Source organism: Bos taurus, chromosome X (assembly GCF_002263795.3).
Source record: "Bos taurus isolate L1 Dominette 01449 registration number 42190680 breed Hereford chromosome X, ARS-UCD2.0, whole genome shotgun sequence".
Classification (NCBI taxonomy): Eukaryota; Metazoa; Chordata; class Mammalia; order Artiodactyla; family Bovidae; genus Bos; species Bos taurus.
In genome coordinates this window covers 31,526,985-31,553,830 of record NC_037357.1, presented here as the reverse complement: position 1 = coordinate 31,553,830, position 26,846 = coordinate 31,526,985, and the positions used below count along the sequence as shown (strand labels likewise).

General features: G+C 41.4%; 1 protein-coding gene across 11 annotated transcripts in view; it reads right to left on the bottom strand.

Moving 5' to 3' along the window:
• The window catches only part of AFF2 (ALF transcription elongation factor 2), a 534,314-nt gene that overhangs the window by 97,827 nt on the left and 409,641 nt on the right, over positions 1-26,846 (bottom strand). For all 11 annotated transcript variants that reach the window (XM_024988032.2, XM_024988034.2, XM_059883420.1 and 8 more), the window contains 2 exons: positions 25,367-25,463; positions 4,425-4,462 (listed from right to left, as the gene is read on the bottom strand). In XM_024988032.2, the coding sequence (XP_024843800.1) occupies positions 4,425-4,462; positions 25,367-25,463 (135 nt within the window). The remainder of the gene's footprint in view (positions 1-4,424; positions 4,463-25,366; positions 25,464-26,846) is intronic.

Sequence of the window (26,846 nt, the reverse complement as noted above, 5' to 3'; positions counted from 1 at the left end):
ACAGATGTCAACCTTGGTTAGATTCAACTCAACTTATTAGTGCATGGCTTTTAGCCAAAAGCAATTCACATTTGCAGAAGTGTACTATCACATATGTCTTAATAACAGAAATGTTTTTTAAAAAAATGTATGTGATAAGTCACATATGGTAAAAGAAATCTGTACATCTCTCAGGCCTTATTTCCACAACGAAGCTTGAAGATAATTGCTGCAGAATGTTCACATACAAGTGAAAGTCTCTCTGACACATTAAAGAGGCACAGTTTGAACATACTAATCAAGCTTTGATACTGGCATGGTTCCAATTGACTGATAAGTACACCAGTATCTCTTGTCCTGATCACTGATCTTAAGAATGCACAATTTTGATTCTTATCCTCAGAGGTAATACTGAATGCTTCAAGGTAATGTCATTAGTGTATCCAGGTACATTATGTGCTTATATTCACTAAGCATATACTTAATTTCTCCTTTGTATGGAGTATAATTAACATGTACCACCCTCTCCCTATGGTGATGAAAGAAGCTTACAACCATGAAGTTATTAAAAAGAAATTAAACAAGTGGTTGAGAAATAGGGAGGGAGGAGATGAAGCTTTAGAGAAGAAAATATGCAAACTAAATAATATTGTGAATCATTTACCCTCACTTGAACTGAAAGCTTACTCAGCCTTAGTTAAATCTTGGGAAGTAATAGAATTATAAAAAATGGCTTTTGCAAGATATCCATCTACACACAACTTGGAAAACTATCAGTATACTGTAGCTGTGTGTTGACTAGTTTCTGAGGCATCACTGTCCCATGAATGGATCTCATATCCATGATGATCTTCAAAGATCTTGAATTTGGAGTGGTTTCTATACTCTGAATGAGGATTAGGTGATACATCGGCCCCAGAAAGTTCTGAACACAAGATGAGAGCTCAGTAAATACAGTACCTACTCAATGTTTTTGGAGAAGGAAATAGCAACCCACTCCACTGTTCCTGCCTGGAAAATCTCACGGACAGAGGAGTCTGGTAGGCTACAGTTCATGGGGTCACAAAGAGTCAGACATGACTGAGCCATTGAGCACTCAGTGTTTTAGAGGGCAAAAAGAGAAAGGGTTCATAGTTTAACACTCACCATCAGAGAAAAGCTTACATGTGCACTTTTGCCTACCTGACTAGCCAGAGCAGGGGTCAGCAAACTGTAAAGAGCCAGATAAGAATATTTTTGGTTTGGTGGTTTGCACAGTCTCAATTCTGTCACTGTAACACAAATGGAGCTACAGACGATTTGGGAACAAATGAGTGTAGCTGTGTGCCATAAAACTTCTTTTATGGACACTGAAATTTGAACTTAATATAATTTTTACATCTCATGAAATAGTCTTCTCTTGAATTTTTTCCCCACCACTTGCCAAACTCTGCACCAATCACACATAATGATCATCTGTACCTATCTGTGTTCATCCTGAGTTGTAAACGCCTCTAGACCTCCACTTTTCCAACAAGGCTGAACATTCTTTCCAATGTATGCTCCCACAAACGATTGTGTGTTAATTCTCATATACAAGATCAAGCCAATAACTGGTCAAAGGCAATGCAGTTAGTATCAATGTGGTAATATTTTACATGTGGCATGAGTCAGAAGACTCTTGAGAGTCCCTTGGACAGCAAGGAGATCAAATAAGTCAGTCCTAAAGAAAACCAACCCTGAATATTCATTGGAAGGACTGATGGTGAAGCTGAAGCTCCAATACTTTGGCAACTTGATGTGAAGAGCCGACTCACTGGAAAAGACCCTGATGCTGGGAGAGATTAAGGGCAGGAGGAAAAGGGGATGATGGAGGATGAGATGGTTGGGTGGCATCATCTACACAATGGACATGAGCTTGAGCAAACTCAGGGAGATGTTGAAGGACAGGGAAGTCTGGCATGCTGCAGTCCATGGGGTCACAGAGTCAGATACGATTTAGCAACTGAACAACACAAGTCAGAAGAGACGGACACCTTGCTCAGTTACAACACAAGAGCCCTTCAGTCCTGATGCTCCACTAGGGTCTTATTAAGCCTCCAGGCTAGGTTCCTGAAAGGATTGCTTTCTAGGACGCACTCAATTTGTTTACTTGTCTATTAATTAAAAAAATGCATATCAAACCCTAACCCTACTTTGGGTAGCTGTGCATTATGTCTGACTGAGACATATTAGAAACGGAAAGAGGACTGCCATACACAAAACTTTTTAAAGCCTTGTTTCTGCTTTGCCATCAGGCAGTGTAATTGAACCATTCTCTGAGCTGAGATTCTTGTCCCTGAGCTGAGGTCTTGAAGAAGCCTCTCTTTTTAGAGTCCTCAGACGGTTGTGGCTAGGCAACTGAATTAGGTAGCAGGTATTAGGTACCAAACACAATAAGACACTCAGACTCACACTGAGAGTGGTATCTTACTTAATTAGAAGACAATTTTAAACACCTACCAGTTGGTTGTGATTTAGGCTTATTATTAGATTTTCAAATATATTTAAAAATAAAATATTGTTTTATGTTCTATTAGTAATCCTTTGGCTCTTCTACTTTTCCTGTTTTCTCTTTACAACATTCCTTAAAGTGATAGACATTAGATACAGTCTGTACTGTGAATTAACCAGAACTCATAAAAAATGTAATTATCTGTAGGGTAGAATTCTCACAAGGAATAGACAGAAAACTGGTCCTACTTCCTGGCCATTAGAGTATGATTAAACGCAGCCCTGTATGTTGCCAATGGGCTGTCTTCTGCATGCAAAGATGGAGCTTGGGATTCACTTCCTATTGGGCACGCTTGAACTTGGAGATGTTTGTCCCACTGAGGGCCAGATTTACACTCCTCCAGTCCCTGCCCCAACCCTTGTGACCTAGGGCATGCATCTGCCTGTGGGTGGACTGGAGAAAGGGGTACAGTTGGACTGTGGGAAAGAAGATCATTAATGGCCCACGGAGGGACTCAAGTTCTGGCCTTGGCCTCATTAGCACCATCCTCTAATCCACGGAGCTTGCCTACCACAGGCTCGCAGTAGAGAAGCCTTCCAGGCATAGACAGAAAAGAAATCAGGCTGCAGAGACGATTTCACCCCCTATCAAACAACCAGACAACAATTGGGCTACTAAAAATGCTCCCATAAACAACTATAGCAAAATACATCTCCAGACCACAGATAGCCCTCCAGAAGCTATAAAAAACTGATAAGGAATATTCTGAGGCCTCAGAAAACAAAATTTAAACACAAAGTACAAAAGAAAACCTTTTGGAAAAATGAATTGGAACTTACATTTAATGGTGTGCTAAACACAACCCTGGTGATTTGGAAAAGTTAATTACTTTTACAAAACACAAGCAGCCCTCTGTCATTGGCATTAGCTGATCCATTCTCCCAGAAACTATTAAAAATCCAGTGTACTCCCAACTATATAACTATATATATCCAACCCTATCAATAGTAACATTAAATGTGAATGGATTCAACAATCTAGCCAAAAGGCAGAGACTGCCAGACTGGGGAAAAAACAAGATTTAACTATATGCCATCCACAGGAGACACACTATATTAAAAGCTACAAATTAAAAAAAATAAATCAATGCACTTCTATTTCTGCATTTGGTATCTACTATAGTGGAAGTTGGCTGACATAAATTAACACGTTGTAGTTCCTAGAGACGTGATGTTACTTGACCCGTAGTAACCCAGCAAATAGAGCAGGTCTTCCCTAGCCCACATGCTGGTGGACTGGTATGCATCATAACATGGTAATCAGATGTCATGAAGCCAAATGACAAGACAGACATCTTTAATTGCAAAGTCTCCCTTCTGGAGGAGACAGGATGTACTATATTTAAAAGACTGCTGTGTGGCTTGTTTATAATTTAAGAGTGTCTCATAAAATGCCTTGGAAATAGCTCTCTGTTAGCTAGAAAAACCTTCAGTTAAATATATTTTTATGAGCTTTTCATTAACAGAGTGCCGAGGCCTTGATGCCGAGGTGCCAAAGCTCCCCACGTGGCTGGAAATCACTTGGCACATTTTTAGTCACTTACGTCTCTGTCATAGGTCCAAGGTTTGCAATTAAAAATGTAATCTTTTTAGCATGTGCAAAACCCAAAGGCTTGAAGTACTATGCATTGAATATGATTATAATAGTATTTGGCAACTATTCATGGATGGCACATATTAATTTATGTAAACCAGGCATAACTTGGAGCACTTTCTCATCAGGACCACAGGAAAAATTGAAAAGCTGGTCCCTGCTCATTGAAGGTTTTTTTTTTCCTTGCTTGTTTTGGTTTTTGTTTTTAAATCGTCACAAATAGAGATGAACTCAAAATCAAGGTCTCTTTTATGACCTTTTTCACATGCTTGGAGTCCATTCAAATTAACATTTCCAACTAATAAAAAAAATAACTTACTTCACAGGATTATTCTTAGGTTTTGCCTTTTCAACAGCCTGTGAACAGAAGAAAAAAATGCAATTAGACAACATTAGCAGGCATAATCTTTGCAACTAGTTACCAAAACAATAAGCAATATAAAATGCTCTTCAGAAACATGAGGAGTTAACCAAGGCAGGCTGCTGGAGATAAGCAGACTGGAGGTGCAGAAAGCAATTTCCGTCTCCTGGGGAGCATGGTTACCAGTCCAAGTACAGCTTTCAGACACAGGCAAGCATAGCCACAGTCGCCTGGGAAGTTCAGCGGTGCCCATGCGAGTGGGCCCTTAGGCTCATGACTCCTTCCTCCTCTTCTCATCTTTTCCTTCCATATTTTTTAAACCTGAGCCCTCTGCTTCTGGAAAACAGAGATCATGAAGAACTCCCCCACTCTACTCCATCCTTTCATGTTCTGGAAAACAGCTAATTTCAAAAAGGACCACACTGCTGTCCACATGCTGAGACTCAGTCCATCCTTCCTCCTGACGCCCCTAAATTTTCTGCATGGTTTGCCTTTCTATTTGGTCTGACCATCTGTTGATCACTGTAAAGGGACTGATGACTTACAGAGATCTTGTCTCTTGGGTAAAAGAGGACAGAGACTCTGGTTTATTGTTTCTTTTTTTCTGTTTGTGTGTTTTCAGCTCAAATAAATTGAGATGTATACCCACTAAGGAGAGACCAGGTGTTTGAAATGGACCTGTGAACTTTGTTTATGCTTGACTTAGGACTGAAATTTTAGAATGAAAACTATAAGCTCTCTGTGTCTGTCTGTATGTTTATATGTCTATAATTCGGAAGAGTCTTTCCCTCTAATTATGTGAATATGCAATATTTTCCTACCTCTGGATAATACTAACCAATTAGATTTTATTTTATTTTATTTTTTTTACATATTTACTATTTTTTTTAAATTTTATTTTATTTTTAAACTTTACATAATTGTATTAGTTTTGCCAAATATCAAAATGAATCCATCACAGGTATACATGTGCTCCCCATCCTGAACCCTCCTCCCTCCTCCCTCCCCATACCATCCCTCTGGGTCGTCCCAGTGCACTAGCCCCAAGCATCCAGTATCGTGCATCGAACCTGGACTGGCATCTCGTTTCATACATGATATTTTACATGTTTCAATGCCATTCTCCCAAATCTTCCCACCCTCTCCCTCTCCCACAGAGTCCATAAGACTGTTCCATGCATCAGCGTCACTTTTGCTGTCTTGTACACAGGGTTATTGTTACCATCTTTCTAAATTCCATATATATGCGTTAGTATACTGTATTGGTGTTTTTCCTTCTGGCTTACTTCACTCTGTATAATAGGCTCCAGTTTCATCCACCTCATTAGAACTGATTCAAAAGTATTCTTTTTAATGGCTGAGTAATACTCCATTGTGTATATGTACCACAGCTTTCTTATCCATTCATCTGCTGATGGACATCTAGGTTGCTTCCATGTCCTGGCTATTATAAACAGTGCTGTGATGAACATTGGGGTACACGTGTCTCTTTCCCTTCTGGTTTCCTCAGTGTGTATGCCCAGCAGTGGGATTGCTGGATCATAAGGCAGTTCTATTTCCAGTTTTTTAAGGAATCTCCACACTGTTCTCCATAGTGGCTGTACTAGTTTGCATTCCCACCAACAGTGTAAGAGGGTTCCCTTTCCTCCACACCCTCTCCAACATTTATTATTTGTAGACTTTTGGATCGCAGCCATTCTGACTGGTGTGAAATGGTACCTCATAGTGGTCTTGATTTGCATTTCTCTGATAATGAGTGATGTTGAGCATCTTTTCATGTGTTTGTTAGCCATCTGTATGTCTTCTTTGGAGAAATGTCTATTTAGTTCTTTGGCCCATTTTTTGATTGGGTCATTTATTTTTCTGGAGTTGAGCTGGAGGAGTTGCTTGTATATTTTTGAGATTAGTTGTTTGTCAGTTGCTTCATTTGCTATTATTTTCTCCCATTCTGAAGGCTGTCTTTTCACCTTGCTAATAGTTTCCTTTGATGTGCAGAAGCTTTTAAGGTTAATTAGGTCCCATTTGTTTATTTTTGCTTTTATTTCCGATATTCTGGGAGGTGGGTCATAGAGGATCCTGCTGTGATGTATGTCAGAGAGTGTTTTGCCTATGTTCTCCTCTAGGAGTTTTATAGTTTCTGGTCTTATGTTTAGATCTTTAATCCATTTTGACTTTATTTTTGTGTATGGTGTTAGAAAGTTAGATTTTAAATCCCTTACACTAAAGGAGCTTTATTGTGATTGACTTAGAGATAAGAGATAAGTATTCATATAATTGGCCATTCCCAATACTTCAGAGGGGCTTCCCAGGTGACTCAGTTGGTAAAGAATCTGCCTGCAATGAAGGAGACAGATGCCAGTTTAATCCCTGGGTCAGGAAGATCCCCTGAAGGAGTAAATGGCAACCCACTCTAGTATTCTTGCCTGGAAAATCCCATGGACAGAGGAGTCTGGCAGGCCACAGTCCATGGAGTCACAAAGACTCAGACATGACTAAGTGACCCAGCATGCAGGCACACACACCATATTTCAGAAATATCCTCCTCCTCCACATACACCTGCTTGGCTTATGACAGGATGGGGAGGGAAGCACAGAGGGAATGGTCATGGGAACATCTGGGGATTTTTAGATCTAGGATGGGAAACTCTATACCCTGTATTGCTCCAGCCACCTGGCTGCACCTGCTTGGTGATAGAAAGGCCAAAGTACCCATTTCTAAAATCATTTTTATTAGTAGATACCACAAAAAGGCAAGAGCTGACAGACAGCTCCGATCAATTTCCTTCCATGGAACCTTTAAGAAAACACACACCAAATCATCGAAATGAGGAAATCTCTGGGCCTCTCGGCCTGCGTCCCTTAGACATGGAGCCTGGTCCCACTTTATTGCTGAACCCATTGATCTGTGTACAGTCCATTTATCATTCATGAAAAGAGCTAGTGATCTTCACAGTATATTAGAAGAAACAACTCAGATCATCTGTCAACAGCCCTCTTATTTCTGTTTCCTTCTCCACAGGGATTGCATCTCCTTCGATTCTTCTGGAATTAAAATGTTGCTAAGCAACACAGCTGGGGGTGCTGATGGCAGAATGGCTACAGTCTATCAAACTGTTTAAGCACCTGGAGGGTTTTAGTGATGATTTTTTTCATACTTCTGTAGCATAATTGTGTAATCAGAACCAAACTTGTACTCCCCCAGATTCTTTTAGACTGTAGAAATAACATTCAGAATGGTAAGCGTTGAAGCAGTGGTTCGCCAACCTCGAGGTTCTTCAGACCCTTTTAAAAGGTATACACTTGGAGACCTTTATATTTGTGAACCCTGGAGTGGGTGATGGCTAAGAGATGAAGAGAATACTGTTACAAATTCAAAGGCAGAAGCAACCATGTGTAACAGAGACGATTTATAATCTAACATTGGATTGACATTCCGAGTGACCAGTGCATAAGCATATAGAAACTTTCAATCCATAACAACAACCCAATGCACTTGGAAGCAATTTGTTTGAAATCGATGAAATGTTTCCTCAGTTTAGACATTATTGTTGGAAATCCAAGTCCTTTTCTTCCATTAAGTCTCAGATTCTATTGTTAGATAAATATCCATTAATATTTGGGTACTTTTTCTTCCCTGGTGGCTCAGAGGGTAAAGAATCTGCCTGCAATGCAGGAGACCCAGGTTTAATCCCTGGGTCAGGAAGATCTCTTGGAGAAGGAAATGGCAACCCATTCCAGTATTCTTGCTGGAGAATTCCATGGACAGAGGAGTCTGGTGGCTACAGTCCATGGGGTTGCAAAGAGTCAGACATGACTGAGTGACAAACACTTTCACTTTTCACTTTGGCTTGATAGGCAAAAGTTATTTTCTCACCATCTGTGCCTGAGGTTGAATTTTCACAAATGGTGGAATCACAAGAAAGTGAGGGAATGAGGTAACAGGTGAAAATGAGGAAACAAGGACAGTGTCTGGCTGGCCCGTCATCTCTTACAAGTGTTTAAGATATGAATGCCTATCTCTGAGCAATCCCTTAAAGGGTGCTGAAAGGAAGAACCAGTGTCTGGCAAGGAGTAGGGGCAAGACCTTGACTATCACTACAGAATGTAGCCAGGCTGCATACCCACGTCTGCCTTCTCTACCACCTTTTCTCCCCCACTGCCAGCTTGTGGAATAAGACATGGCGGTGGGCTGAAGAGAAGCCATTGTGGGAATCACATGAATCTACTTTTCCAAATCCCTTAAAATCCAAACTAATCTGTTCCTGAAGAAGAAAGGTTACCATGAAATAATGGGCATGGGGTTCCAGTGGTTTTCCTTTTTTATTACTATTATTTTGGCTGTGCCACGGGGCATTCAGGATCTTAGTTCCCTGACCTGGGATGGAACCCGTGCTCCCTGCAGTGGACTGTCAGGGAAGTCCCTGTGGTTTCCTTTTAAAGCAAGCTGGATGTGATGGGCTGAGCATGCCACTGGCAGGAGATGGGAAGGAGAAAAATCAAAGTGACATTGCTTAACCTAGCTTTGATTCAGTGACATGCTTTTGAAAATGTCCTCTCTTCTCTGTGCATCAGGACTTTCAATTAGACCCAGTTATTTCCCTCTGATCAGGAGGTACATAATCATGTTCAAGGCCAGTCTCTTTCAAACATATGTCTTTTTATACAGCCATTATAGGAAAATAACTTCATTCAAATTAATTTTTTCTGGGTTGCTTGGCTATTGATGGAAAATATCTATGCTCAGAGGTTTTCTTTTTTTTCCCCTTTGGTATTTAACCCAAGATCATTTCAGAGTCCCCACAGCTCTAGTCAGATGCTCTCCTGTCATCTTCCCATGTGCTCATCTCCAAACGATATGGTTGCAGGGAATGTCTTCCAGGCACGAGAAACAGCTCATCATTTGTGTTCTCCACTTTCACTGTATTTTGACTTTGTTTTATATATAATATAAGGAATTCTTAAGAGACTACAAAGAAAAATTAAGTGAATTATTTGTGTGCAAAATATACATTAATACTTTAGGGCAAATAAAAATACTTTAAGGGAAAATAATTAAGTCTACAAAATATACAAGGAGAAAATTCCTCTTTTGAAATCTTGGGACAGGAAAAGACGAGGGAAGTCAAAGTGAAATGATACAGCGTTAAGTCAGTGAGCATTAAGAGGATTACATATTGGGATTACAGCTAATTTTGAGTTTAAAAACATACATTAAAGTAATTTAAACTGATTGGAAAATGGAGGTTAGATAGTTAACACTTACGCTGCTTTAATTTGTAATGTCTATATGCTTTTTAAAACCTATATTCTACTTATTTGCTGTCATGTTTCCCCAACATGATACTTATCTTTCCATCAAGGAAGTTCTAGCCTAAGATAGGATGATAAATTAAGATGTTAAAAACCATAGTCCAATATGGTGCAATGAGAGGCAATGAGCTATATGTGGAAAGAATGCTGTGCTAGAAATCCACAAACCTGGGTTCTATTACCAGGTTTGCCATTTCCTAATCATGACATTTCCATCATCATGACATTGGTGACGCAGTTAACACCAGTGAACCTCAGTTTCCTCATTTTAAAAATGAAGACCATCATTCCTGCCCTGTCTACACCAAGAGTGGTTGTGAGTAGCCAACATCAATGACAGTGTTCTAGAAAACACAGCATACTAAGCAAAAAGGTGCATCTTGATTGTGACTGCATTCCACATGGGAATTGGTATTGGTGCATACATTTTTATTTTAACTAACTGAATTTTTAATTGTTGATTTACAATGTTGTCTTAGTTTCAGGTGGACAGTAAAGTGGTTCGGATATATATTATTTTCAGATATTTTTTCATTATAGTTTATTACAGGATATTGCATAGAGTTCCCTGTGCTACACAGCAGGTCCTTGTTTTTTACCTATTTTATATCCAGCAGTGTGTATCTGTTCATCTCGAACTCCTTATTTATTTCTCCCACAGATTCCTATATTTTTTACAGCCAGAGAGTTGATAGGCTTTCTGACCACTGACCAGGTTGCAGTATCAAATCTACGCAGTTAATCCAACTAGGATTATAGAAGCCATTCTGCTCCTCTCTCCATATCAGTAGTAGTTCTGGGCTGAACAGAATGCTTCTGTCTGCAAAGTCCTACTTGAGAAAGACTTTGATGTGTTTAGATCCTGCCAGACCTAGCCCAGCAGGAGAGAGGGCCCTCTACCTTCATACAGGCCTCCGAACCTCGGCTGGGGTTTGTGTTGGTGGTAGAGAGGTCAAGACACTTGAGATGCTGTGGAGGCACAAGTGCATGCCACTCTCCTCACTCTCTCTTCCCCTACAAGGAAGCCTAGGAAGCATCATTCTTTTCTGGGTGACCCCTCCTTTAGCTGTCCCTCCTCTCATGGGCTTCCCTGGCAGCTCAGTTGGTAAAGAATCCACCTGCAATGCAGGAGACCCCAGTTCAATTCCTGGGTCAGGAAGATCCGCTGGAGAAGGGATAGGCTACCCACTCCAGTATTCTTGGGCTTCCCTGGTGGCTCAGCTGGTGAGCTCAGCTGGTAAAGAATCCATCTCTAATGAGGGAGACCTGGGTTCTATCCCTGGGTTGGGAAGATCTCCTGGAGAAGGGAAAGGCTACCCACTCCAGGATTCTGGCCCGGAGATTTCCATGGACTGTATAGTCCATGGGGTCGCAAACAGTCAGTCATGACTGAGCAACGTTCACTTCCTTTCCTTTCATACCTTACTCCATCAGGAAGGCTCTTTGCTTTTGCACTAACATTTGACCCTGAGGTTGGGAAGCTCCAGGGATGAACTTCCTCCATGATATAGGAGCTCAAGAAATTATATTCCCAGGGAGAAGAAGTTGTCTCCTTCCAAGGAGTGCTCATGACCTAATTCTTCCATCATTACCAGTGTTGTACTCTTGGTGGTATCCTGCTAAGCAGCAAATTTATTTCCTCAGGAGGAATGATGTGGCTAAGGACATGCTTAAGTTGCTCCCTCATTAAATCTAACTTCCTAAAAAGAACGGCCTTGTCTCTCTGTGAGGTAGAGAATCCTTTTGCTGCACCAAAGCTGAAGTGACTCAAGGACCACTCTGAATTACATGAACCATCAAATGTAGTTCTCATGAAAAAACAGAGAAAATGAAAGAAAAAGGAAGGAAGGAAGGTGGCTCTCTATTGAGTCCCATCCTCCTGTGTAGACAGAACATCATATTTCTTTAGGGAGACAAATCTACCTAGAAAGCACTTAGGAAATTTTGCTAGTCATCTGCTATATACTGATTGAACTTTGTCAAAATTCTTTGGTAAGGTAATCCTGCCCTAGTTATTAATATCATGCTGTGTTATTCTAGTTCAATAGACATGTATATTATAGTCACAAAAATATTTAGAGGATCTTTTGGGGCTTTTAAGAAGCATGAGCTGAATATTTATATCCAGACTTATGCCATTATACCCGCTGAGACTGACAGAAAACAAACTCAGTGCAGTATGTTTCCTGTTCGTCAAAAGTAAGCACGCAGAAGGCCTAGAGCGATTGAAGCCATGGATTCATTTTGCAAGGCTACAGAGTTGGGGACTGCTTATCTTCTTAATCAATAACCATACTGTCAGTGAAGCATAAAATGTGATTCTATTACTATTGCTCTACATGCCTTTTACATTCCCTGTTTATATGTTTGTTTTTTGTTACTAGCAGATACACCCAAGTTGCGTCTATATATTACATTTCTTGATTAAAAAATGAAAAGTCAACCTTTCAGATAATTTCAAATAACTAGATATTATACTTCATGGAAAAAAAGAGACGAGCAGTCAACTGCATTGGTTTTCTGTTTCTATGTTTTATCTTTAACTTTTCATGGGGCTGCTCTGCGAGACCTAGCCATACTTTTATCTAATGGCATGTGTTGGTAAATTGAATTGATTGCCTAAGTTCAAAAGAGAAACTCCTCTATGAACAAATGAACTCACCATTAGGGTATTCAGATGGTTAAAAATCAATACCTACAGAATTGGTTAAATCAATTAAAGAGACATATCCTGAGAGCACTTGCCCAAATATAAAAATGATTTGCTTAATTACAGCATTTAAATAGAGTTCACTGGAATGAGTGAAACAGCAAGAGGCTTATATCATATCCTATAGGCTGAGTTATCAGCTGGCAGCATGCACACACAGCCAGGATTGCAGCTGAAGAGGAGAAAATGGCACTCAGCATTTCACAACACCTGGATGCCTGCCTGAATTTCTGACACTACACCCAGGTATGGCAACACATCTTCCCTAGCTTTGGGGTATCAGGCTACTCCCATTTTAATTTAATCCATTAAAAAAGCTTTTAATTATTTGTTTACTTTTGGCTTGCTGGGTCTTCACTGCTTTGCAGGCCTTCTCTAGTTGCAATGAGTGGGGGCTACTCTCTAGTTATGGTGCTCGAGCTTCTCACTTCAGTGGCTTCTCTTGTGGAGCACACACCCTAGGCACTCAGGCTTCAAAACTTGCAGTTCCCAGGGTCTAGAACCCAGGCTCAGTAGTTGCGGCTCATGGGATTATTTGCTTTGCAGCATGTGCAATCCTCCTGGACCAGGGATTGAACCTGTGTCTCTCCTGCATTGGCAGGTGGATTCATTACCACTCAGCCACTGGGGAAGCCCTAAATCATTGTTTTTGATGCATATATAAGGCAGGCCTGTGCTGGACATGATGGGTGCAGGATTTGAATTTTGACAGGCAGATACTGGAAGAAATTTGCTTCAGGTGTCTGGCACCTAATAGCCACTCAATAAACACAGACTGGGTTAAATATCTGGGTCTGATTGTGGAGTCTGAGAGCCTGACTGCTCTGGGTATGAGACAGTGTCGGTAGGTAACCAGCTCTGTGCAGAGGAGAAAAGAGCAAAAGCTGGGCTCCAGGATCACATGTTTCTGGATCCATCCTGCAGCTGCCCACGAGGCTTGACTTCACACCCCAGTGAAGAGGGAGTGCAGAGCAGACTGGACACGGTACATGTCCATTCCTTCTTCACTCTTCCTGCAACTATAGCCTCACTGGAGACCTCTTATTTCTCATCAGGACAATAGCTCTGGCCTCTTCTTTGGGCCACTGGTCTCCCTATTGTTACCCCATTGTATGCTCCCTTTTGATCATGAATCCTTCATGGCTTCCCAAGTCTCATTGAATTCTTGATCATCTTCACCCTCTCATGACCGTGCCAACACCAGTTGAATAAAGGCCTTGTAGTGGGTCCTACCTGTCCTTACATGTGTATTTCACCAACAGGGCAACCTGCAGGAGTTTTTTTTGAGCATCTTGTCCAAAGATGATATGATAACAGAATTTAGAAGTGCCAGCATTCCATGAAAGCTTGCTCCCTCCAGGCTAGCTCTTTTGCTGGATATAAAACCCTTCAGTAAGATTCACTTGTCAACTGGAAATTTTGTTTATAACTCAAGTTTTGGTATATTGTAACTTCATGAAAAATGCACTATCTTTGGTGAAGAAGCACATTTCACTCCTGAGTCATCTATTCACACTAATTATTCTCTAAGTGGAGTAAATATGGAGACACGAGGCAGAGCATCTCAGTGTTGGCTTCTTTATTCTCCATATTAGAAGGGCCAAGGTAAGTGGCATTTGATTACTCTGTTCTCCTGAGGTTTGTGGATTTGAAAATTCAATTTTCTTTCCCCTAGCCAATTGAAGCCCTCTCGCCCTGATACTAAGGAGGCCCCCCTCACAAAATGGCCTGTGTCCTTTGCTGGGAGACAATCAAGACCTAATAGAGGCTCTCTTCTTACTATGTGTGGGACCAGGGAAATGGGAAGCATATTTTTAGTGTATAGAGGTACTCAATAATATGTTTTCCAAAACCTACATGGGAGTGAGTACTGATGATGCATTTTCAGTACTAGCATACTAGCCTGTTCAGGGTTTCTGTCCCTTTAGAGTGTGTTCTTTTTTTTTATTATAAATTTATTCATTTTAATTGGAGGCTAATTACTTTACAATATTTATTCTACTCTGGGCAAGATGCTACAGCCATTTTTATTATCAATCTATATTATAAAACCCAGTAATGTTTCCACTCGAGTTTCTCCTTTATTCTCATACTACGACCACACTCACAATACTCTGACACCAGACGTGTGTGGGCTCATCCCATACCAAGTACATTTCTGCAACGCCAGCTGGGTATTATACCATGTAACTCAATTCTGACACTGTCTACCTGGAGAATCACATACAACCAGTTAAGGGCTCAGTCTCATGAGACTGCCTCCCCCCGCCTCAGATACCAGTTGCCAGCCCAAGTTGTCACCTGTGCTTCTGAACAATTGGCTTAGACACCAGAGGTTCCAATGGCCCCCTCTTTGGGTTTGATTAATTTGCTAGAGTGGCTCAGAGAACACAGGGAAACAGTGACTTATGCTTACCAGTTCATTAAAGGATATGGCAAAGGATACAAATGAACAGAGAGATGAAGAGAGACATAGGGTGAAGTCTAGGAGGATCCCACAGGTAGGAGCTTCTGTCCCTCCGGCACTGGGGCATGTCACACTTCATGTACATGGATGTGTTCATCCACCTGGAAAGTCTCTGAACCCCACTGTTGTTGTTTAGTTGCTCCGTTGTGTTAGAGTCTTTGTGAGCCCATGGACTGTAGCCCACCAGGTTCCTCTGTCCATGGGACTACCCCAGCAAGAATACTGGAATGGGTTGTGATTTCCTCCATCAGAGGATCTTCCAAATCCAGGGATTGAACCCATGTCTCTTATATCTCCTGCACTGCAGGTGGATTCTTTAACCCTGAGCCACAGGGAAGCCCTCTGAATCCCACACTATTGGGATTTTTTGTAGGCTCCCTTACATAGACATGAGTGACTTCTGACTCTGTTTCTAGCCCCTCTCCCCTCTGTAGAGAATGGAAGGGTAGGGCTGGAAATTCCAAGCTTCCAATCATGGCTTGGCCTCTTTGGTGACCACAGTCCAGGAGCCCACACAGTCATCTCATTAGAATAAAAGACGTCCCTATCACCCAGAGAGCAAATATTAGAAAAAAAGATGCTCTTATTGGTCTTACTACTTAAGAAACTAAAAGGAATTCAGGAGCTCTGTACCGGGAACCTGGGGCAGAGACCACTATGTATTAATATATTTTCTGTTACCTCACAGTACAACTGACTTCTCCATGCCTCAGTGTCCTTGTTGGCTGGAATAAGGACTCTCCATGACCATTTTAAGGTCTGGTATGCTATATTTTAATATACAAAACTATTTTATTCCAATATATACACACACACATATACATACATGTATGATTCAGGGATAAATACGGAATCTCTGTTATGGAGTTCACCTCTATTAGCAAGAAATAAGATCTATCAGCAAATTTATAAATGTTTATATCTAATGTTTCAGAGATTCCTGGGAACTCCTTCATGACACATAGGCTACACCATGCCATACATTTTGGAAAGGCCTGCTGTCCTTACCTGCCCATCCCCTTGAATTTTGAATCCTTAACCTGGGATTGATAGCTAATCTCAAATTTGGATACATGTTCTGTGTGTTTACAATGCTTATGCTCTTTGCTCTTGCTAAATAAATAGAAAAAAATAAATACACCTGCTTAAGAAGAAGACAGATTCTGCTTTCCATTCACGACAAGGTGCTTGGGTGTTTTCAGCCTGCCTGCTAGATTTTCCAGCAGATGGCATATATTTGGGGGGACAGAATAAACCATTCCTAGGCCCTAAACCAAAGCCCCAGTATACTTTTCCAAGCCAGCAGCTAAATTTTAAAATCTTACATTGTCAGTGTGACCAAAAGTTTTATTACTGGAGGCATTCATACCACTCTAATAGATGCTAGGACCACCAAAAATTAGGTACACATGGTACACTGCCTGGGGGTTGTTAGCTGATGACTAAGACCGAACATTCAGGCTCCAGCCATGGATTCAGGACCCAGCTGGGGCAATGAAGGGGCCTAAGGAAAAGAGCCAGAGAAGGCAATGGCACCCCACTCCAGTACTCTTGCCTAGAAAATCCCATGGATGGAGGAGCCTGGTAGGCTGCAGTCCATGGGGTCGCTGAGTCGGACACGACTGAATGACTTCACTTTCACTCTTCACTTCCATGCACTGGAGAAAGAAATGGCAACCCACTCCAGTATTCTTGCCTGGAGAATCCCAAGGACAGGGAAGCCTGGTGGGCTGCCGTCTATGGGGTCGCGCAGAGTCGGACACGACTGAAGCGACTTAGGAAAAAAAAAAAAGGAAAAGAGCAAGCTTGGACCAAACAGAGTGAAGGTGAGAGTAGTGAGAGGACCAGCGCGACCCAGCCGCTTCCTTCAGGCCAGCCCAGCCCAGCCACTTCCTTCCTAGCCCAGCCTAGGCAGTGACGAGAGTAACATGGTGCTGTTCCTTCCAGCACTTTGACTCACACAGACTTCATGATCCTCAGCTTCGTGGAGGTGGCTGTTACTCCCCTCCCGCCCTCTCTACAGAGGCAGATATGTGTCATGTGTTCTTTGTGGACAAAAGGCTGTGGTCATTCATGTCCTACAGGAGAGTTATTGTTTCTGAAACAACAGACTGTACCCATTTTTGTTTCCACTTGGACCTTGGGATAAGCAGTACATCCTTACCAATGTCTGATGTACAGTCATGGTGAGAAAACGTTCAGCTAAGCAAAACAGCCATTGGGTTTGCCATGGAAATGCTCATAGATGGACAATTCATACGTGGTCGTGGACATTAGTCAGGATTGGGTCATCAGTGGTGATGGACACAACATGTGTGAAAATGTGCTCCTCTGCATCTCTGAGTGTTCAAAGCATTGTATGGCGATTACAATAAAAAAGACAATCTATGGAGATTACAAGTCAAAATATTTCATACTTAATGTAGAAGACCTAATTACAATGAAAAAATTCAGCAGGTTTCTAAACAGTCACAGACTTGCCTGCAGCATATTAAAAATCACATCATACAAGCCCTAAGCAGTTTCTTATTAATCTAGTCTCTATGCTAATACAGCCAAATGGGAAACACAATCTTGGGAATATGAAGGCCAATGTTATTCTATTAACCTTATATGTTATCCTATTTACTTTCCTGTCTTTAATGAATAAATTAAAATATCTTCTCATTCTCTAATTGCTGGAGAGTTAAGAGTATGACAACGTATGGATTTTATTCTGCTACCTTCTGCAGCCTGAACAGCCTGAATGTCCTCATTCTGCGTGGGATTTCAATGAAAGGCAATGACAGATAAACTGTTTACATTAAAAGACTCTATCAAAGTTATTTTGCACCTGGTTTCCTCCTAATCCATCTGCTGTTTCTATAGCTCTGACAGGCTGATCTTTCTTGCTGTGGATGCCACATAGATGTCATTATGGAAGAGGCCTTCCCCAGCCTTTCTGCGTATAACAAAGTAAATGGAAATGCAGAGAAATCTTGGGGAGGTAACAACTTGTTCAGCATGATAAGGGAAGAACTGTGGCTAAAAAATCGGAACCATTACAGCAGGGTAGAGTATCTGTTGTCACAATGAATGAATTCACTATAGCACGTCAGGGGCCAGCTGAGAGAGGCAGTAAAATGTATGCCCTCTGCCCTTTCCATTAGCAAACTTTAATCAGAAAAGCAGGCCAGAATTTCTCTTGGTCGCTAGGTTTGGAAAGTTCAGTATACATCACAGGTGCAAGGAATGCATCTCAAATCTCCCAGAATGTTCAGGTTTTCTTCTCCCATGTAAATCACTTCATGTGCAATTATCAAATAACAGTGGGCTTCACAGGTGGTGATTCCCTGGTGGCTCAGATGGTAAAGAGTCTGCCTGCAATTCAGGAGACCTGGGTTCAACTTCTGGGACAGGAAGATCTCCTGGAGAAGGAAATGGCAACACACTCCAGTAATCTTGCCTGGAAAATCCCATGGATGGAGGAGCCTGGCAGGCTATGGTCCATGAGGTCGCAAAAAGTCAGACATGACTGAGCGACTTCACTTTCACTTCCCAGGTGGTACTAGTGGTAAAGAATTTGCCCACCAATGCAGGAGACCTAAGAGATGTGGGTTTGATCTCTGGGTCGGGAAGATCACCTGGAGAAGGGAATGGCTATCCACTCCAGTATTCTTGCCTGGGAAATCCCAAGGACAGAGTCCACGGGGCCGCAGAGAGTCAGACACAACTGACACAACATTCATGCATCAAATAGCAACCTACTCAGTGAAAGGGCCCCACCATAAGAACAGAAACTAACAAACAAAAACAAACCCAGTATAACACCCACACTGGTGTCAAGAAACTGGATTAAAAACAAGCTGTTTTGTGTCTGTGAGGTAATTAGTGATCTTCAGATAAAAAGTAAAATTATGAAGTGGAGGAGAAGAGCTTCAGGACAATATTTTTCTGTAAATGATAACAGGCTTGAGGTGCAGCTCTGTTATTAGCATCTGTTGAAAAGTCCACACATCCCCAGTTACATGCTTTGAATTGAGTACCTCATTTCTAAGGGCAATCCCTAGGCGGAAAAAGAAAGAAGATTGGTTTAAATAAAATTGGGTACATCGGAGCTACTTACAATAATGTGTCCAGACACAACTCATTAGAATGTCTTTGTGCTCAAAGCAAATTGAAATTGTTCAGTTCCGTTTTTAAAGCACCAACACACCACTCCAAGCTTTACCTAGAGTCCTTTAGCTGAGACTGCCACTAATTGAACATTTCCACCATAGTACCCATTTTCTGAATTTCTAACTGGGTTAAATGAACTCACCTAAGGTTTCAGTCTCATTCACATTAATCATTAAGATGGTATTAATATTAAAATTCTCTAAAGGTTGTTTCTAACAATACCTATTTCTTTTATGGCTTTTATAATGCTAAACTCTGATGCTGCTAATGTCAATCGGAGATGATTAGGTCACCAGAGAGCCATGCCCAGATATAACTTGGCATCAAAACCCAAGTATCACAGACTACCCTACTGCCAGAGTTTAACAGACATTACATGCTTCGAGCTGCATAAATCAAGCATCAGGATAACATTCAAGGAAATATCAAGAAGGTATTTACCCACTTCTATGAATATGTACCAGAGGGGGCTCTGGAGTTTGGACACTACACATGCTAGAAGCCTTTGGAATTGATCAAGTTGTGGATAGCTTAAAACTTTAAAAACAGCAATTTTAATAAACCTCTCCATACAATTTATTTGTTAAAAAAATATTTGCGACTGATTAGGTGGCTTATATTGAAAGAGAAGCACTGGGTCTATATCTTTAGATCTTTTATTGAACTGCAAACACAGCATCAATAACTGCTTCTCAGCTGTAAATGAAAATTGATTCAAGGTTTAACCCCTCATTTAATCCCAAGAAATAGAAGAAGGAAAATGGACCAAAAGGAAAACCGCAGGCTCAGTGGTATGAGGGATGAGGGTGTGCAGAAAACCCCACACCTACACTTGCAGGAAGCCCGCCCTACTGGGCTGTGCTACTCTCCAGCCAAACCCCAGGGGACTCACCACAGTGTCACTGCCCACCCTCCATGACTGGCTGGAAAATGGCAACCCAGTAAGTGTTGGATGGGGAAGGCCGTTGCTGGGTTTTATATTTATGATGCCAAGAGTGGCAGCTGAGAAGGAAAAATACAGTCAGCTAGGTAATGGACATACGGAGCCCTCCCATCCCAACCATGTTACTTTTTAAAACTTTTATTGAAATATCAGTTCAATTCAGTTCAGTCACTCAGTCGTGTCCAACTCTTTGTGACCCCATGAACCGAAGCACATCATCATTGATTTACAAAATATATATGTATCTATAACTGAATCACTCTGCTATACACCCAACCATATTATTGATAGCTGACTTCAAAAACAAAACAGAACTCATTGCAACATGTATGTTCATGCAGACTAAATTCAAAACACTGCATCCAGTTCAAGCATTGTTCTTGAACATTCTAATGTCCAATGCCAACTTGAAGTTATTATTTATTTCCCATTCATAGGAAGCCCCTGAGAGAAAACCAGGATGACTACAGCTTCACAGTAAACCCTATAGTCTTTCTCTAGGGCACAGCAAGAACTCAGAAAGAGAAATAAGAACTGGTATGACTCAACTCTGCACCCATGTTAGTCCTTTGAAGAAAAGCTCTGTTTTAGACATAATTTTCCTGGAGGACTTTGGGCAGTGTCATTGGCAACCTGGCCTTTCTTCCTGGGATATCTGGGTTAAAACTCGTCGGGGCTCAGAGGCGAGGAAGAGTCATCCATACCCAATAGATGTTTTTGGGTGCAGTTAGGACATTCAACGCAGTTCCTAATAGATCCCACTGAATGCTAAGGCCAAAATGAAGGGCAAGATCTATTTACCAATGGACCCCTAAGAAGGGGCTTCCAACTCATGTTTAAAAGGGCCATAAGGAAGGACAATGACCAATTTGTGTAGCGATTGTGTTTTTCAAAGCATTTTCTTATACACAATCTTCATCTTGTCCTCAGAGTTAGATGAGACTGGTTATTCCAGTTTATTAATGAGATTAAAGTCCAGGCTGCTCTAGTCGAAAAACCATGCTCTTTTAAAACTATTTTTTTTTCAATTTGTGTTAATTACAGCAAAGTGATTCGGTTATATATATATATGCTTTTTCAGACTCTTTTCCACTATAGGTTATTACAAGATACTGAATAGAGTTTCCTGTGCTATACAGTAGGTACTTGTTATTTATCTATTTTATACCTAGTAGTGTGTATCTGCTAATCCCAAGCTCCTAATTTATCCCTCCCCAATCCTGTTCCCTTTAGTAACTATAAATTTGCAAAAGCTATGCTCCCAATGACTACATTTACAATTCCTCATGGCAAGGTGCACACAGCTAATATGTGTTAGGAAAAGACAGATCTTTTCATTCAAGTTTGCCACAAACTGACTCTTCTCCAGATAGTTAATTCAGCAACTCTATTTCACCTTCAATTCCTCGCAAGAAAAGAGAAAGTAATGTATCTTTTCTTTCAAATATGAGACACTTTAGATCATTAGTAGTAATAGTAACAGATGATGATGATGTAAAGAGGTGAGTACTAAGTGCTGACCATAATTTCACATGATTTGGCCTGTATTAATTCACTTACTCATTGAACCTTCACTATGATCCAATGAAGAAGGAGCTATTGTTACCTCAATTACCTCCATTTTATAGATACTTAGGTCTTTATCCCAAGATCACCAGACAAGTGACAGAGCTAGGATTCAAGCCTGTCAGACTACACACCTATGCTCTTGCTCACTCTCCTCCATGAGGCCACCTGTGTTCACCTATGGACTCAGTTGCCTCCCAAACTGTCCCAACCAAGACAGTGAAGTGCAGTGGGGTATGTGGAGAGAGTATGCAAACTTTTAACAAATATTTTCAGGGTACAATCACCAGGGCTTTTTAACTGAAACCATGTGCATATATGATCATGCATCTCTGACTTTAAAGAGTCACCAGAAGGTAAAATATCTTGTAAAAAATATATTTATATTCCTGGGTCTCCATAGCTGAGCATTTAGCATCTTTAATTTGTATGTATGTATGAAGATCTTCCCCTTAAGGCTTCCTGCTGTATTTCCCTGTTTGCAGGAGTAATACTTAGCATTTAAACACATCCTAATGGTTCTATTGGTGTCTGTGCAGAGGACCCACTCAGAACAGCCAATACTGCCATGGAGGGTGCCCATAGAGGGGCAGGGAGAGGGCACAGCATTCTGATTAGGAGAGAACTTGGAATGAAAGGTCAAATTAGAAGCTGACACATCTTGAACCCATGCTTCCTCTTCATACAAGCATTTACAATGCATTCTTTCGGGATTCTTTATATCACAAACCATAGCATATGGTCTTAGGAGCTTTGGGGAAAAGATTCATGTATACTCACCAAATCTGGGCAATTTGGGTCTCCTTAGGTGAGCACAGGTGCAATGATTATGAATGAGATGATCTGAAGAAGTCTCCAGAAAGCTAAAGGCTTTTTTTTTTAATTTAACTATGTGTGTCTGAATGTAGTTACTGGGTTCTGAGAAAGTTTCTATGCATAATGCCGGCTCAAACCCATGGAGTGGTCTGATCCCTAGGACACATCATTTATCGCACCTGTGCATTTGTTTGGATGCTTTCCCTCCAACCATCCTGCCCAAAATAGAATGATTCTGCAATTCCACAGCTCGGACTGGAGGCCCAAATCTACCACTAACATTTGCCATGAGGTTTGAGTAAGACCAACCACCTAACTTAATGTCTGGCACAGATCAGTGGGAGTGCTCAGAACTTCTAATGTTGCTGGAAATGTGATGGGCTCAATTAAAAGATGAGGGAATAGTACCATATGACCTATGTGGTGCCATGTTATCTCATTGGAAAAGAAAATGATTTTGGTTGTTCCTCGGTAAGTTGAACATAAATTACCATATGATTCAACAATTCCATTTCTAGGGGGGAACGACTGAAAGAATTGAGAGATTCAATTCAAAAGAACTGAAAACAGGTGTTCAACAAGAACGTATACACCAAGGCTCACGGCAACTCTATTTCTGATAGCCAAAAGGTGGAGCCCAGTGTCCATCACTTGAGGAATGGATGAACAAAAGGCAGCAGAATAGTATTTAGCCATAAAAAATGAAAGTATTGATCCAGGCCACAACATGGATGCACCTAAAACACACAATGCTGAGTGAAAGAAGCCAGACACAAAAGGTCATGTATTGTATGATTTCATTCAAATGAAAAAGGCAAATCCACGGAGACAGAAAGTAGACTAGTGGTTGTCAAGGGCTGGGAGGTAGGGGAGCTGGGGAGTAGCAGCTCAGTGTATGATTTCCTTGTGGGGTGACAAAAATATTTTAGAACTGGTGTTGGATCCACAAGCTTGTGAATGGACTCAATGCCGCTGAATTTTAGACTTTAAAATAGTGGATTTTATGTTATTTGGGTTTTATCACAATGACAAAAAAAGGAAAATGATGTTAACCCATGCATTTTTGAAAAAGAATATTTGGTCCCAGAAAGCCAGAACTCATCAAAACTTGGTGTCACAGCGCCTGCCTTCTACCACAGGAGCATTGTCTCCTGACCTTGAGCCTTCGGGCTTCGTAACTAGTCCTCAGACTATAAGGAGGGTTCATTTGCAAATGTTTATAACTTTATGCCCACTTCTTGCTAGACTCAGTTAGAGGGAATAAGTTGTTATTTTGCCTTACTTTAGATATCCCAGGTCGACTCCCTCTTCAAATGAGAACCTCTGTTGGGGAAGGCATGACCAGGCCAAGGGCAGTGTGCCATGGAGCACCACAAACTCACCAGCAGGGATTACCTGAGGGTCAAGGCATTGACACACTCACCTGAAACATCTTAAACCCCTAAAGGATTCAGGACAACTGACCTAATGCCACTTCTTCAGATAAATACAGAAAACAATAACTCGAGAAGCCAAAAGAGCAGACTGCACTTGCATAATCACATGAAGAAGTCAACCTCCAAACTCTACTTTCGCTTACTGTTGATGACTTGCTGGAAGTGGGTTCATTAAAAAGTCATGTTGCATCTGTCAAAATCAATGACCTAGGATTTTTTTGGAGGGGTTATTTGCCATTATAATGTTCTGGTCACTGGCATATTAAACACTGAAAGCAGGAGTGGCACACACGGGAATGTAAGTGTGCATTTTCCATTTGCTCTGGAGCCCAAGTAGGAAAGGGATTGCTTGCATTCAGGAAACATACCACAAGCTCCTGGGAGACAAAGGTGCTTGGTCTTTATAAAGCATCAAAGTTACAAAGATGCAATTTTTACATATTATCCAAAATACAAGCCGAATAAAGTGGAGAAAATAAGGGAGAGGGGAATTTTGGCCACCTAACATTGAAGATGTACTCAATTTTAAAATTATACTAAATGGTAAGCATTCTCGTGGGGTCAACAATTATAGATGAGAATGGAGTCGGTGAGCCTTGGACAGTTTTTCCTAAGGTTTTCTTTGCAGGCTCCTCACAAAATATTTAGTGAATGTGGAATTCTGTACTGGTTAACTACCTTGAAATACTAGCGCTTGAGCATGCCTTGAAACACCCTGGTTTCAGTTTTATAAACTCAGCAGACTTCACTATAGAAAGAACATGATTAGGTCTTAGCTTTTTTTTTTTTTTCCTAAGGTAACTGTTCTGTGTTTATTTGAGATTCTTGGGACACCCAGGAGGACCCCACAGGCAAGACAGGTTTCTGTCCTAAAGGACACACATGAGCATCACTGATACTACACACTCCACTGCCATTCTCATGATTCATATATGACACCTGACCTTTTTAAATCAACAGGTCTGGGCTCATTGGAAATGCTGCAAACACACATTCTTGCCGTCTAATTTGGTGTTAAGTCCTGTAAATATTAATGATGCAAAATGGAAGAAATCAGGGTAGCAACAACTTTTTGCCAAATGTCTTTTGCCTTAAGGCTCATGTGGGTAGTCACATTTATACTCTAAGGAATGGATGAGTCTGGGTGCTAAGTCTTGGCTGGAGTCACTATGGGAAAGTTACACTGCACTCAAGACCATACTTAGCCCAGGATAGGGAAAGACGATCTGTACTGCTTTTGATGACCAGTAGGTGTATATGGTGAGGAGGGAGCAAAGGCAGGGGTGAAAGCAGTGAATTTTAAGAGCTCAGCATCTCTTCACTGAAAGTGTGAGCTGAGTTGACCTGGTCCAGAACACTCTGCCTGCCCTTGCTTGTTTCCCTTGCTCCAAAGCCCAGTGATGAAGCAGCAGGTAGGCTTGTGGATGGCAAAACCATTCCAGTTCCTTCAGCTCCCTCCCTGCCGGTCCAGAATGAGCCCTATGCTGTTCCTACCTGGTAGAGCTCAGTGGCAGTGCACTGAGTGGTCAAGGTCTTCATGGGCTCAAGGTCATCTTCATCACTGCTCAGCTTCAAGTCATCTTCAAGCATCCTACAAAAAAAAAAAAAAAAAACACCAGTGGCACTGACGTTAGAAAGCGTCTTTTCTAAATCATCCTCAGATACATCTTGAGACGAGGATAAAATATTGATGCTCCAATCTGACAGCTGCAATTCTGTCAAAGGTGCAGAGGGAACCAAGATTCTTTCAGCTAATTAGATATTTGAGCTCTTATATTTATGTCTGACTCTGCACACATCCTCCCTCTCTACCTTCCCCTAAATCAAGGGGAAAAAAGGACTATTTCAGCATCTCCAGAGATGACTGGAGTCTATATATTTTTACTACTGAAAGCGTAATAAATGTACTGATCAATCATTGTGGAGGCAGAATGTGGCGGTGGATCTCTACAAGAAAAGATGCTTTGAGTCTCCCATGAAAGAACAGGGGCATGAGGGCAGCCCCTGGCTGCAGAGGCTGTTGTTGGAGCCTGCTGGGGCTCTATGGATGACCGAGGCAAAAGGCCCAGTGAACTTCCGTTGCCTTCCAGTGCCCTCTGCACTGTGGCAGCTCGGTGGCCACAAAATAGCTGGGTGAGAAATGGCTCGTCATTAACCTTTTGATATATGACCGATCTCTTCCTGTAAAATTTGATCCCAGAGATGTAAGCCCACGATATGTATAAGAAATCTTTCTCTCCTAAGGCAAGGTACCTGAAAAATATGAGTGGTCAGAATTTGGGTGATGAACTAGCACTTTCAAAATTGTTTATCGAGCAGGCAGAGCCTTTCTGTTTCTATAGGGATATTAATTCCAGTGCCACCCGCTTTCTAACTCCAAACTTGAGCTACACCATGAAGAGTGACTTACTGTCTTAGAATTCCAGTTACACTCTTTTCAAAGCCCAACTGGTGTTACTATTTTTATTTCTTAAACACAAGTTTTGACCTCATCCCCAGGCTTCAAGTGGAGCCAGCCCCAGCTTCGCTGGACTGATTACTAGTTTCTGAGCATACTTGGCTCTTTCTTACTTTCAGACTCAGCATCAGGCTCCACTCCCTGGCTAGAAGTCCCTTCTTCAACTCTGAAAGTTCTATTTTTTCCTAGACAGCTCAGTCAGATCCCACCTCCTTCACAAAAGCTTCTGAGAAAGAATCTCCATCTCAGAAAGAATCCTCTTTCCCTCTCCCCCCTGCCAGCTCTGGCTGATCCCAGCACTGGCTGTCCACTGAGCACCCCCCAGTCCGCAGGTCCCATGTACACAGGTGTGGCAACTTATCCACCTCAGCCTTCCACACAATGTCTTCCCAGAAATGATGTAGCCCACCAGCCTCATTTTGCAGACAAGCAAAGAAAAGTTCAGGGAAGCCAAGTGTTTTGTTCAAGGTCACACAGCTAATTAGTGCTACAGCCCATCCTAAAACTCCCATCTCC